The sequence below is a fragment of the Thermobia domestica genome, chromosome 3 (assembly GCF_964235325.1).
Source record: "Thermobia domestica chromosome 3, izTheDome1.hap1.1, whole genome shotgun sequence".
Taxonomy (NCBI): Eukaryota; Metazoa; Arthropoda; class Insecta; order Zygentoma; family Lepismatidae; genus Thermobia; species Thermobia domestica.
The window spans coordinates 74,397,496-74,413,135 of NC_137456.1; the positions used below are offsets into that span (position 1 = coordinate 74,397,496).

The 15,640-nt window shown below is 36.8% G+C and overlaps 1 protein-coding gene across 1 annotated transcript in view; it reads left to right on the forward strand.

Annotated features, from left to right (window-relative positions):
* The first annotated feature begins 3,047 nt into the window (after positions 1 to 3,047).
* The window catches only part of LOC145680517 (uncharacterized), a 49,574-nt gene continuing 36,981 nt past the window's right edge, over positions 3,048 to 15,640 (forward strand). The window contains exons 1-3 of the mRNA XM_081751120.1: positions 3,048 to 3,305; positions 7,648 to 7,847; positions 11,263 to 11,367. Coding sequence (XP_081607246.1) covers positions 3,212 to 3,305; positions 7,648 to 7,847; positions 11,263 to 11,367 — 399 coding nt within the window. The 5' untranslated portion in view covers positions 3,048 to 3,211. The remainder of the gene's footprint in view (positions 3,306 to 7,647; positions 7,848 to 11,262; positions 11,368 to 15,640) is intronic.

Genomic DNA, 15,640 nt, shown 5'->3' on the forward strand with positions numbered 1-15,640 from the left:
CCCGGTAAACGGCCCTCCCCCTTGAGACCATCTGGTTTGAATTTTAAAAAAACGCTTAGTCTTGGTCTGGGGCCTAGACCAAGGTACCCGTGACCAAATTTTGGTAACTCGGTCCACTCGTCTGATCCCCAGGCCGCACACGTACAGAAAGACAAACACACAAACAAACTCAATTTTATTTATATTAGACTAGCAGCGTTCACCCCGCTTCGCTGCGGTCACCCCGGAACGCAATAAACTTTGTTACTTAGATAATTTTTACTTTTTCGCTTTCAAGTGATATGATAAAAACCATAGAAGATTGCACTAATGTTAACATTATATCGCCTGTCATTTATGTTAACCCGCCCCGCTTCGCTGCGGTCACCCCAACCCGCCCCGCTTCGCTGCGGTCATCCCGGAACGCAATAAACTTTGTTACTTAGATAATTTTTACTTTTTCGCTTTCAAGTGATTTATAGCGCCTGTCAGTTATGTTAACCCGCCGAGTCACAGGGTCATGCGGGTTGCATATAAATACGTTTATTTTTATACCTATGATGAACTAATAACAAAGGATTTGTACGTATGGACACCTGAATGGTCAATTATCTCAAGACACTGGTAATTAAAAATTAAAGTGATATGATAAAAAACATCTAGGGTCCACATCCTAACAACCCCCCAAAAATGAAAGAAATCGGTTCAGCCGTATTAGCGTGATGAGCGGACAAAGGATTTTTTGTACGTATTGACACCTGATTGGTCAATTATCTCAAGACACTGGTAATTGAAAATTAAAGTGATATGATAAAAACCATCTAGGGTCCAAATCCTAACAACCCCCCAAAAATGAAAGAAATCGGTTCAGCCGTATTAGCGTGATGAGCGGACAAAGGATTTTGTGCGTTCTCTTTTATATATATAGATTCTTCACTCAATAATTGTGCAGATGAACGATTTGAAAAATACAAAAATCTGGTCATTGTAGAACTAATAAGTTATAGAAAATTTAGTATATATCAAATTCTTCTATACGACAAACTGAATGACTTGATATCCACCTTTCCTAACACTTTTTGCTCAGATCAGCTTAAGAATGAACTTATTAACTTATGTTCCGATAGTAACCAACAGATTTCTCTTCCCAAATACTTTAAATATATTCTCAGTAATGAGTTTAAAAGCGTATATCAGATAGACAACAAAGCTGCTAAGTATGGTATTGAGCATTCCATCAACTTCAACTTTTCAGGGCACTCAACGTTTTCAAAAAGAGTGAAAACTTACTTAACGAACAGCGTGACAAATTATGAACACTTCCTGAATTACGGACACTTACAATAATGAACTTGGTGTGGAAGCTTTGTAGGATACCTGAATCCAAAGAAAGAGCTATTAATATTTTCGCCGAAATGAACAACAGGGTATGGAGCTCATTTACAAGTCTGTAAGGTATTAGGTAATGTAGGTCCTATTTTGTATTAGGTGTTGTAAGGTGTTTTACTTCTATAGTTTTTTTTTTTATATACTTTACAGCTCATTTCTAAGGCATTTAGAAATGATTATCCCTAAAGAGGGTATGGGGAAATAATGCACCATTTCTAGCAAATGTGGTACAATTCAGAAATCTATAGTTCGGAAAAATAAATACTATAAACCAAATTTCATTAATTATAAAATTTTATACTTAAAGGAACAAAGTAAATATTTATTGCAAAGAATATTGAAAACTCAAACCTTAATACTATATTTATGAATTATCAGGGGTCATCTTACTTTTAATAGTGATTAGTGTATATCAACATCCTTTATACAGTACGAAATATCAGAACTAAAAATAGAAGTAAAAAGCAAATACCCTACATATATTTAATGTGTGTGTTTGTCTGTCTACCCAGTTTTTTACAGCACGCTTCGCCACTGCTAAGAATAATTATTATTATTATTGTCCAACGACACATCTAAATGTCTCGTTTTTAAGCAAAAGCAACAGTGTCCCGCAAGTGTTATTTAAAATATAAATAAGAGCAAATTCTACTCTCTTCCCTTAAAGTTACTACGTATTTTATCCTCAGCTTGTAGCGATTAAAGTAAAATTTAATTTTTACCAATGTTGATTTCCCTTAAGAGCTTTAACATTGCTTGTGGACCTAATTGCCTTGTCTTGAATGGAAGTCTTAAACTTTACTTTTTAAAATATTAAAACACAATTATATATATAATTACATATATATTTATTATATATATATACAATTATATATGTAATAAAACACTATATATATATATATATATATATATATATAGTGCGTTCCACGAATAACACTAAGGCCCGTTTTCTGAAGAAACCGAGGCAGATAGAAACATGAAACTTTTTGTAACCTACAAGGGACATAAAGACAACATTATGCTGATAACGAGAATCTCCCATGAGGGGGGCTCAAGGAGGTTATAGGGGTAACAACAAAATTTTTAATAGCAACCCCCGTCGTGTGAACCCCCATTGGCTGAAAATGGTATGACACTTCATTGTGGACAAAGAAAAAGTGCTACAGCAAGCGGTCCCAAACAGTTTGGAGAAAGTAATGCCTGAATGACACATTGGTGTCAGAAGCAGAGCAGTAGGGACGCGGCGCAAGGAATTTCTCAATGGAGGGTACTGATGTGGACAGACTGACATGAGGAAAATGGATGCAGAAGACGCGAAATGGTGAACCACGCATGTACGATACATAACCGGAACCACCTGAAGTGATCAGTAGCGCTATTGCAGGGGCTGAGGGACACTTGCTCCCAACAGTAAGCTTATACTCCGAAAGAAATAAAACAGTGTCTTGGAGTACATTCGATAAATATTCTATAAAGAACTATTTTTTTCTTTCTTATTTAATGATCTTGCTTGTTTGTTCTACTTTAGTAAATAACTAACTTAATTTTCAAAATCTTATAATTTATATTAAATATAATATATCAATATGGATAGTAGGGTATCCACACACTGTATGACCCCGGAACGACTCTGTCAGTAACAATAGACATTTATTTTTATTTGCAAACGTTGCTACGATACTTTTCCAATCATTCATAGTTTTAGCCTGAAATAAGTTAGTAGTGCATGATTTTAATTAATAGCTGCTGAAGTATAATTATTATATTTTAGAAGTGACCATTAGATTAAGAAAGTGTTTGAGTAGTTTCTGTTTAAAAAGCGGTTTTTCTCCCTTATTTCAACATGAGCAGTACTGCTAAGCAGAAGGCTCTCGCTGAGGAGATACGAAGCTTGAAGGAGAGGATTGACCAATATAAGAGCCTGCTTCATGTAAACGGTAAGTGAATTGTTAAATGTGGACTTTTATTCATGTACGATCAGGGGCGTACGCAAGGGATGGGTCCTGGAGGTCCGGACCCCCCCACCGAAATTCCGACTTTTTTGTAAATGTAGTCTACTTTTAGGGGTAATTTTAGAAATTTTCATACAATTTGGCCTAAAATTGTATTTGGACCCCCTCAAAACGCTTCATACCCCTCCCGAAATAAATTCCTGCATACGTCCCTGTGTACGATAGACAATTTTTCATAATGCTTCAGAATCAAACTCATTAAATCTTAGTTCAAGAAGAAGAAAAAAAAAAAGATCCTGAAGGGCAAATTCAGAAGTAAGTCAGTAATAAAGACCAGCAGGTGTGACAAAATGTCATTTTGTCTTTGGTCATATTTGCCATTTTATGCTTGTTTATTAATTTTTCTTCAGTTCTCTACCGCAAATACAAATCACATTGCTCGCTGTTATCATAGAATGCAGCTCACCTGTGAACAGGGCCGGCCCTAGGTAATTTGCTGCCCTGAGCGTCATTTCAGATTTTGCTTGGGAGGGGCAAGACCCCTTGATATAAGTAAAATTTCGCGTTTTTCACTGATTTACTATTATTCTATTGATAAAATCTATATACATCTCAAACTCAGGGGGGGCAAATGCCCCTCCCTGCCCCCCCCCTAAATGACGCCCCTGCTGTGCAATGGCATCATTTCCCGTCCGTTTTCTCCAGAAAGAACAAATCTTAAAAGCCATGATTTTAAGTATTCTACTCCATCATGAACAACGAAGGGGATGGAAAGCACACTTGCACTTAGAAAGGCCTAAACACTACAAATACAATCTCGTTGCCTGTTTTTGTTTAAATAATAGTTGTTGAGTTGATTTTAGTTTAGCGTCCCTTTCAGCAGCGAGGCTATATGAGACGTGGACCTACTGATTAACGTGGAATCCGAACCGCATGAGCTCCTGCCGGGAATCGAACCCGGGTTCTTTAAATAATAATCTATTATATTAGTGAAAGATAAATGAAACACATCTGCATAGGAAAGATGGTAATCCTTTTTTATAAAATTTAATATCGAGCTTCAATCTCAGTATATCAATTTGCAATTCCAATGCAACTAGCTCTTTTGTCTATTTCTTGATTTTCCTTCTACATCTGTTAATTTTTTTATAAAAAAAAATGTTTCCACCTTCATCTCTTATTTGTGACAAAGACAAGACTAGTTTCCGTATCAAAACTGTGCTAACAAACTAAATGGAACTGGTGTTAGCTACTATTCCAGAATTGAGTTCTTGTATTTGACAACAATCAAGCAATTCATACTGGAATTTGTTTGATAATTTGCTTTAGCACTGTCCACGTGATCTTAAACTAATGCGATCTAAACATGATTTATGGATGTAGTATTCAAATAAATTTAGCTACCATCATCATGAAGTTTGTTTCCAACAAGAAATATTTGTTTTAAATGTAGTTATGACATATTGTCGCCCCTCGAAACTTGCCACTAGTGCTGTCGAATTTTTGAGGCATTTGCGGTTTTCGGTTTGTGAAAAACCCGTTTTCTGAAAACCGAAAACCGCAAAAGCGGTTTTCAAAACCGAAACCACACAAGCGGATTTCCAAACGGAAACTGCAAAAGCTCTTTCCGAAAGCGAAAGCCGCGCGAAACTGTGTTTGCGGTTTTATAAGCGAAACTTTTCAAAGCAGAAAGAATGTTTGCTGTTTTTATTTTCACCTTTTAACAATTGTGAAAGCATCTATCAATCGAGACAATTGTATTGATTTAAAAATATATATGTGTGTTTTAACTTTCTTTTATTTGCTCCAAGACTATTATGGTAATATCTGGAGCACTGTGCGAAAGGAATAGTTCGATGGTTGTATGATACAATTTAAAATAAATAAATAAATAAATAAAACTTGCATAGCATACTCTCCTCCCAATATTTAAAAGCTAACAATGCCATTGAATAGAGCTGTTCATTCTTTTCATATTACGTTCTTGACTGCTTATTTTTTTCTGAATAAATAATATACAGTATATTTATCTAAACAAGCAGAAGAGTTTTAGTAAGGATTGAAGAAAGTCACAGGAATGATTAAATCTCCTGGCTAGTAATTACACCAGTTTTAATTTCTTGGGGGGGGGGGGGGGTAGAAACATTTGAGAGTGCTGCTATTTTTTGTACACTGCAAGTAATAGTTCTATATTACTTGACGTACAACACAATACACCGCGTCTAGGGCAGTCGAGGGACGGACAATTTTACCGGGGACACCCGCCATTCTTACCTCCCTCTAGAGTCGTCTCTGTTACTGGGTGCGGGGGGCGCGGTGGCTCAGTGGTAGAGCGTTCACCTCTGGTGCTTGGGGTCCCGGGTTCGATCCCAGCCCCCGCCAAGTGAACTTTGTGGTGGACAAACACCGTGCTCGTGGGTTTTTTCGGGGTTCTCCCGTTTCCTCCCACCTTCATCATTCCACCATTTCACTCATCTCTCATCATCACTGTCTCCTTTAGCCTAACCGGCATAACCGTGGGACGTAAAACTGAAAGATTTCATTTCATTTTTTTTTCTGTTACTGGGTGCCTCTAGCTATGGGGGTGCTCTACACCTAATTGACGTTCGCAATCAGACTCGTATCCACGGGGGGATAGGGTGGGTCGCCGCCCCCCTAAATTTTTACTGCCCCCCTAAAATTTTCACATCAGGCTTGCAAATGAACTATAATGTGGTGATGAACTACAATATGGTTGGGTCGCCCCCTCTAACTTCTACCACCATCACTACATTGTTGGGCTGGCTACTGGCCTGTTCGCAATTAATGTTCTGCACCTAGTTGCAACTATTCTTTGGAAGTGCGTCTGTTCCCACGCCTTTAGTGCTTGCCGTGATGCAATAAGCCCTAATTACACCAATTCTTGAGTATTTGTCGAGTAGCTAACATACATGCTGCGTCCTCATATGGACAACCCTTGCTCTTCTGCGCGAAGTCCGGTATTCGCTATCCCTACGGCATTCTTGTGTCTAATACAGACTCATTTCTTTTTCTTTCGAGAACTCGTTTAAGAGGCCTTATCACTGCGAAATTAAAATACCGCTAATTTTACAGTAATTATCTGATATCTTCAGATAGATAAAAGATAATTAAAATGTGGAACAAGATCGCCCTAGGCAATATTATTTCGTAATTATTTCGTTCCTGAGGTCATGCGACTTAACTCCTTGTGACTTCTCTTTGGAGTACTCTTAAATCATTGGCGTGTGTCAATAAACCCCGTTCCAGCCGTGAATTAAAGGAGGAAATTCGACGGGTCATCGGCGAAATCAAGTGGAAACCTGTTAGGTAGTCATAGCAAATTTCGCGAACAGAGTTATTGCATGGCAGCGCAGTAGAGGAAGTCATATGCCCGACGTCATTCACCCATACCTGAAATTGGAATGTGTGATGAACATATTTATGAATTTGGCTGGTGTGTTTTCAAAAAATAAAGCTCATAATTTAATGTAACAAAACCGGTGTGCTTTTTGAATAACCCTATACAAATAAAGTTGAAGTATACAAAAATTAACATTATTTTCCATCTTGCTCTGAGTTTTGTTTTACTTGGATAAATACAACTTTATTTTATGTTTTATTACTGTTTATATTTGGAATTACATATAGTTATATAGGAGCACCAACATGTTTCAGGTGCTCAGGGCCTCTGAGAGTCTTAATCCGGCCCTGCTTGGCAGTAGTGAACACGTAATGCGTTGGCAGGAAATCGGAAATTTCAGAAACTTCAGCTACGTCATCCATTTTGTTTGGAATAACGCCTGCTACAATGTGTTTTTGCATGCTTTCGACGGTCGTAGCTCCGAAACGATGCAGTTTTCTCCACATGAACTTTTATTATTATTATTTATTTATTTATTTATTTATTTAACAATCACCAGATACAGCTCGGAGGCCATTTAACACTGGATATCTAACAACAACAATAACAATGGAAAGGATTTGGGAAGGTATCGGCCAGGGCCTGTTTATTAGGTACCATCCCGGCATTTGCCTGGTAGGACTGAGGAAAACCCCAGTCAGGATGGTCGGCAGCGGGAATCGAACCCACGACCTCCCGAATGCGAAGCCAATGCTCTACCACTTGAGCTACTTCGTTCGCTATTATTATTATTATTATTATTTTCTTATTTTGATGTAAGAAACCATCTCTTAAAATTTCTCATTACAGTTTATTATCAACCTGTATAGACCTATGTAATACACATTTTATAAGTGACGTAAGCATATAATAATGGAATTTTAAATGCTATTTCATTTATCAACATATTTTCCTTCTATTTTTCAGAGAAGCATTTTAAATTAACTCGAGAGAATACTAATAAACTTCGCCGTAGCAGATATGAACGCATTCAAAGCCTCAGAAAAGAAATTGATGTCATGCGAAGAGAAATAAACAGCTCACAGAATAGCGACGTACATCGTATGCATAATGTTCTCCAGGACTATAGAGAGCTTCAACTGGGTCTTCAACACCTTGGACCTGAGGTAACTATACCTCAAAACAAATTACTGCTGGAATAACTGATTTTCCAGTTGATTTCATAATGCTAACCGCAGTGGCGTATCGGAGGTGGTGATGGGTTGTAATCTCCCCCTTTCTATTGAGTCTTTTATATACTACTGAAATCGGAATAATCTCATTTTGGTGTATTTTAATGTTGCAACTGCTATAATTTATGTAATATGGATGAGGGTTAGTTTATACGTACGACATTTCATCAGTTTGAAAACTTCAGATGTGCATGAGCTAGAGCAGTGGTTCCCAATCAATGTGTCACCACATTTTAGTGTGTCGTACTCACGCAGTCCCATAGAAAGTGTCTCGAAATTTTAAAATTTAAAGATCACGAAGCGTTTAATAATTAGTTAAAGTGATTTTTCGGGACCGAATCAACGAATTTAGTTGCAGTAACAATACTGAGTAATACATAGAGATACTACTTTTATCTTTCACTAATAACAAGTAAAACGGTGTCACATGTACACCACGTAAAGGAGTTCGGTGATATTGAGTGAATTATTATTGAAACCGGAAGTGGTGGTGCACTTATACCACTTCCGGTTTTAGTAGAGATGGATTAAAGTGGAGATAGAACATATTCTTATAACACGTAATCGATTGTAGTAAATCCCTTCTCGCTATCTGGTATCTTTTTAAATCTACAACGATCGACGTTAAAACCACATTCCTATCTTTTTACTTTTCATCATAGCAATATCGAAGCCAGAAGTCGTAATGGATTTCTACCACTTCCCGTCTTAATAAAGACTTAAGAGTCTCTATCACTGCGAAATTAAAATACCGCTAATTTTACAGTAATTATGTGATATCTTCAAATAGATAAAAGATAATCGAAAAGTGGATCAAGACCTCCCTAGACGATGTTATTTTGCATGAGTTACCGATATCACGAGTCACCTAGTAGCTTTTCGTTTGCTGTTATTTAGAAACGCGAAAATAAATGCCGATTTTCTAAATGGCTGGAAATCAAAAGCAGATAAATGAGTCGTGATAATGGTATCTCACGCAAAATAATACTGCCTAGGGAGGTCTTGTTCCACTTTTCGATTATCTTTTATCTATTTGAAGATATCACATAATTACTGTAAAATTAGCGGTATTTTAATTTCGCAGTGATAAGGCCTCTTAAGAATGGAAATCAAATGTTTTCTTGGGACATTTAATCGATTGCAAGAAACAACTTCTTTGAGTCTATTACCGTTTATACTCTATGGCGATTAACATTAAAACCGAAAGTGGTGTATTTCTCCCACTTCCGGTTTTAGTAGATAGAGTAAGGATGGAATATATTCTTGGAACGCGTAATTGATTGTAGAAAACTGCTTATTGCTATTTGTCACATTTTTCACTCTATAACGATCAACGTTAAAACTGATTTTAGTAGACAGACTAGAGTGGAAATGGAATCTACTTTTAGGTCGCTTAATTAATTACATAAAACAGCTTCTTGCTATCTAAAACGTTTCTATTCTGTGGCGATCAATATTATAACCGGAAGTGGTTGATTTGTGCCATTTCCAGTTTGAATAGAAGGTCAATAGAAAATATAGTCCCTATTCTTAAAATGATAAAAATCGATTCCAGACAACCGCTTCTCGCTATCTGTTGTCGTTTGTGTTCTATGTGACCAACATTGAAAGCGGAAGTTGTAGTTTATTTTAACCACTTCCGGTTTCAGTAGAGAGTTAGGGATGAAGACGTAATGTATTCTTGGAACACTCAGTCGATTGCAGAAAAGCGCATTTCTTTATCTATAACCGTTTTTGTTCTTACAGTTATCAACATTAAAACCGGAAATGCTTCATTTCTACCCCTTCTGCTTTGAGTATCGGGTTCAAAATACGAATTCGTTTCCTAATTTTTTACCATCTACATTATGATCAAATTTGGTGATTATTGATCCATTAGTTCTCGGGATTACTTGTCTCCCGAACATACAGACATAATAAATATTAAGAAAAGTTTTGGTAATCCAAACTACTACTGATACACAAACACTTGATATATATATTAAAAAAGTGTATCGCGATAGTGTGGGTATTCAGTAAAGTGTGCCTTCAGCCAACAAAAAGGAAGGTTGGAAACCGCTGAGCTGGAGAATATATATTCATCCAGGGAAGACACAAAGAAGAAGAATTCTTTTAAAATTGAAATTGAAGCTAGTTGTTATTCGTTTCTGTCGCTTGAGTGTCCATTTAATCGTGCATCCCTAATCGAAGCTTGCAGAAAATATATGTTGGTAGATACGAGGTTTATTCAAGAAGTATCCGACTTTATTACTTTTTTTTTTTTTTTTGGCGTAAGCAAATGTAATTAGGGAGTAGTGGTTTGATGCGCGTATATAGCAAGGATGCTATAAAATAGAGGATCTGCCCGTACGTATCTTCATCCTATTAACTCAATGAAGCCGAAAAACAACCGAGCATCGTCTAAACCGGCACGTCTGATTGGCTGCTCTCGCTTCCGCCATGATTGTTGGCTCCAATCTTAGTGACACGGACTGGGCAGAGTAGGTGTGGCGAAGCTGTGACGTATGGCTTCACGGTTTTGTTGTATGGGCAGATCCTCTATTTTATAACATCCTTGGTATATAGATGATCACATTGCGCATTCTTGTTTTTTTCTTCTTTTTTCCACCTACCTTGCACAAGCGGCTAATCGCAGGTAGATTGCCGATGACTAAGGAGGTGTAAGTAAGAGGAGTCAGAGTTTCGTTTTTGACAAAATAAGCACTTGAACAACGCTGTTATAACAAATTTTACGTGATCCACCACATCAAACACGCGTTCATGATGATATGAGCATCTCACGGATCAAGTGTAAACAACAGATTCAAAATTTCTTGGTCAGACACAGCATTTCCGTAGCTTACTAGGCTCACTACTCTCCTTACATGGTTCCTTCTGATTTCTGACTGAAAATGCCCCTGAGAGGAGTGATATTTCAGTCCAGAAAAACATATCATAGATAATGTCAGCAGAAAAGATGGACTACTTACACTCAGTCACAAAAGAGGCGTTGCAGCGCTGCTGCCGACAATCGGAGAACCGCTGGGAGAAGTGTGTGACAACTACTTTGAAGGAGATTAATTTAAGATTGTGAAATCTAAATACACAATTTTTTAATACAATTTGTAGAATACTTTTGAAAAACCTCCTATAGATGATTCATTGAGGTGTAACGTGTACGGGAGACCCAGGAAAGATCCCCGGTGGTGATGCATTTCTAGGGTTTCCCAGAGAAATATTGTCGCAGTCTGCACAATCCCTTTCAATCTTAGCGAACTATAGCTATGATTATATACACATTTTAATATTTAATTTTTGTAGCGTCTTTTTTGCTTTAAATCTTAATCGTTTTTTTTTTTCTTTCTTGCAGAAAGTTCGTTTCCACCTTCAGCAACTTGTCATGAAGCAAGTGAAGAAACTGGATAGATTGGTTTACAAAAAGAGTCAGAGACAAAGTGAACTAGTACGGCTTCAAGTAAGGATAATCATTTTCTTAATTACATTCTATTTTCATAGAGTTAGATGTGATATGTTTAATTTATTGTTAATTTATAAAGAGTAAGTTCGTTGTACGAATTTTTCTGCTGTAAAAAAGATGGACACCCTGTACCAATCTTTGAGAAGCTCTATTCTCTTAAGCTGTATCCAAGCAAATTTTCTAATAACTTCATTTGGCTTGATAAAGCAGAATAAAGAAGAGAAATGCATTGTATTGGAGGCAGTTTCTCATCGTTGTGCTAGTCACTGCTCATGCGCATTGGTTTTAATTTACATAGAGCTTGCATCAAAGTTGTAAGAGACAACTATTGGGCCACATACTCTGCTCAAATTTTTCGTCATTGCACTATTGTCTTATTACAGTGGAGTCAGGAGCGTAAATAAGGGCCCCGCATACCCCAAGTCATGAGAGGGCCCCCAAATCGTGAAGTGAGACGTAGAGAAGGGGCCCCACTTCACGCTGTCTGCTGGAGGGCCCCCAAGCCCTTAGTTACACCACTGAGTGGAGTCCGACAAACTCGACCTAGAATGAACTGAGAGATGACGAGTTAACGACATGTCGAGTTTTACGAAATAAGGAGCGGGTTGTTTTTAACTCATAATAAATTTACTCCATAATACTCTAATGTGAAAGTTTAGCCTACAATATAGACCTAGTACAGCCATTAACTTTTAGGCAAGCCTGGTAACGACTAGTAATAATGAAAAGAAATGTGAGTTGTGATTCACAGGGGCTACCTGACTGTTAAGCAACTTTGTTACCGAGAAGCAAATTGGGTACATTCGAATTCCCACGAGAACAAAATGTGTCACCAAAGTCGTTGGACAGATCAAAGAATTAATGTCACAAATAAGAAGAGACAGAAATGGCAAAATAAGTATCGTACCAAATCTTTGAATACAGCAAGAAAACATGTGGACATTCATATGCATACATTTGTATAATAATAATCTAATAATTAAAATATACCAATACTATATGTACCGTATAGGCGATGTTAGAAATTATTGCAGTCTCACTATAAACTATAGCAAAGATAGTGTAATGTTATGCTTGATTATAGCGATTAAAAAGAAAAGATATCGTCGAGTTATACGGAATGTCAAGTTAGCGGTACTCTATTGTGCTTACAGTTTTTCTATTACGCTTTTCCCACCCATATTCTACGAGATGAAAAAAGGGGCATGTGCAAGACCAATTTAATCGCAGTTAGAATCTTATTTCATTATCTGATCCCAGCCAAGCAGGTTGATTCATTCCCGTTTGGCCTATTCCCGTTTTACCTACAGACCTTCCAGCAATATATATCATTATCTCAATCTCATCTTAGATGTAGGCCAAACGAGTATTCCCGTATTACTAGTTCAAAAGGTCACCATTTAGAAACCGATATAGGTTCTATATTTTATGGGCTCACAGAACAATTCTAAAAGGCGAGTGACTAGCTATACATGATCAATTTTTCGAACTTTACAAGACTGGTCGGTACTGCCGTGATTCCGAGAGATGAACAATTATACCCTGCAACTGCCCTACTAGGAAAATTTCTTAATGTAATTTTCCAGCCCTAGTAGTGAGTGGAAGTAACTTTGTAGTTTTCCAGCCTGAATACAGAACTACTTGTTGTGTTGCAAGTAGAGTAAAATTGAGGCCCGAAGAGAAAGCTCAGAATAGCAGATAGCATGAATGCTGGCTACTAAATTCGATTTTGAATGCTTGATTCATGTCCAGAGTGGTGGACGATCATCGAACCAAAGGTAGCAGAAGTGAAGTGAACTTGGTCAGTTCTCTCCATCGTTCTTTCTGTTTGAATGAATTGAGTACGAGTTTCTCTGAATGAAGAGATATAGAAGCTGTTTTGCTTTGATAGTATGTAACGCTCTGGAGTAAAGGGCGGAATAGCTCGAATGGGAACTAATTACGTTCCAAATCTGAATTTCTTTAAACTTATTTTAGCTAAATTATTAATTTTTATACCAAATTTCTCATAATGATGGAATTAGTTTTTTTTTGGGTTGATAGGCCGGGATAAGTCTTGCGTCAAGGCATAACGTTTAAAGTGAATATGGTGACAGTAGACAACGACGGGCTTTAAACGTTGCTGAATCTCATTTAAAAATATTATTGGACTTAACACACTCAATTTTCCTTCAACGTAACCTTAAAAAATATAAAAAAATAAACAAAATAAAGTTGAGAAATTTAGGCATAGAAACTTTGAAACACTACAGAAAAAACAAACTTACTATAGCATTTAGTAATTAGTATGAGAATTTTAGACAATAAAAGGATTACTATGCAGTGTTAATTCTGAAATTTTCTCTTCTGTAAGATTCAAGTTAATTGGTTTAATTTATTATTCCCTAGACTAATTCATTTCCATAATTTAGCATAATTGAAAATGTCATGACTGCATTTACACTCTGTAAAGAAAAAATAGCGACACCTCAATTCTCAAACTAACTTACACAGAAAACCATAGTTGCAGCCCGTTAGAAGAGGAATAGAAGGAAATGAAGAGTGGGATAGTTCATTTGCGTTATCTGTGACACCTGTGGTGTAGGACATCGCTTGTCAATTGTTTGTGTATCAGTAGTATTTTCGATAGATGGCACTGAGTGCGTCTCTTAAATTATTGTAGTAAGAATTCTGCATTGCATTTGTAATGTGTAGGCTGAGGTAAATAGCATTTTATGATTGTTCTTTGCTTTCTCATTGTTTGGACAGTGTGTCAAGTGGCAAAATTTTTGTTGTGCAGTGTTGTTTGTGTGTGATATTGTTGCTACATGTGGACTGTAAACAAATAAGATGGGTAAGAAATGTGAGTTGTGGCAAATCTCTAAAGGAATAGATGGAATTCTGAAAATCCATCATTCTACGGCAGGAAGAGTAATTCACAAGTGCAAACAGCATAACAAATCGTCCCTTCGTCAACAGTGTGAAAGAAAAAAGAAAGCATCATCCAGAGCAGATTGCTAAATGAAATCAATAGCACCGCAGATTTAATGAGTGATTTCCCAAAAAATCGCTTTTGTAGTTTGACATGATCTTGGAACTGCAGTTACTTGTACAACTGTATTGTCTTGACTGTATGAAGAGGATATTACAAAGAAAAAACCGCGTAGAAAGTCGAAACTGACAAAACACAGAGGACTTCAACATGTAGTTTTGTGAGTCGATATGCAACTTGGACTTATGACAACTGAAAGCATGTCGTTTTCTTCATTGATAAGAAGTTTAGAATAGTGGGAAACGATAGTGGTGTGAAGTTGTGGATACGAACAAGCAAGGAACTTGACAATGATTTTGTTTAAGAGATTCAAATATTCAGTTACTGAGTGATGATATGGGCATGGTTCACCGTTAAAGACGTCAGAACGACGGATATATGTGAAGGATCGTTTGATGCACAAAAATATCTTCAAATTCTGGCACGTAAAGTTCTTACAACAGCTAAAGATGACTTTTCTGAAGAAGATATGGACTACTTCCTTTCCCAGGACGATAATGCTTCATGTCACCGAGCCAAAATTGTTAATACGTGGTTCAAGAATATGACTATTTAGAGACTCGTGTGGTCTACAAACCCACCCGACATGAATCCAGTTGAAAATTTGTGGATCAATATGAGTAGAAATTTCAATAGACAACTATCTCAAATAGAATGGAATTCAAGGAACAGATAATCCGGGTGTTATTCCGTGATATCGAGGTTACATTTTGCAATAGCTTTGTTACCAATGCGGGAAGCCCATGGTGCACATACAAAATACTAGTTTGGTGTATCGTACTTCTCGATGTTTGCACACAATATGTCTTACCCTAAAGAAATTCCATTTCTTGTTTTCTGCTATTGTTGTTGATCTTTTTCAGTTTTATGAATTACTCTTCCTACAAAAGATTTTGCTCAAAACACACATAGCTACTTATATATGCATATAAATTCACTAAATTCATGTCAAAAGCCTGAAACTCTGGCGCAAGTATTAAGAATGAACTGCTCATTAGGAATATGACTTGTAATATTATCAGGAATTCATGTAAAAATTCATATTGATTAAAGTATGTTGAGAAAACCATATTAGAGCAAGTGTCGCTATTTTTTCTTTACAGAGTGTAGTCCGTATATTAATATTTTCATTGTCTTTATATTGCGTTCCCACCTCAAACACTCAAAAAATTCCCTCAAACATTAAATATTCCTCGTCAAGTGAGCATAGGCGAAACGGAAATAGCTGTTTTAATTACA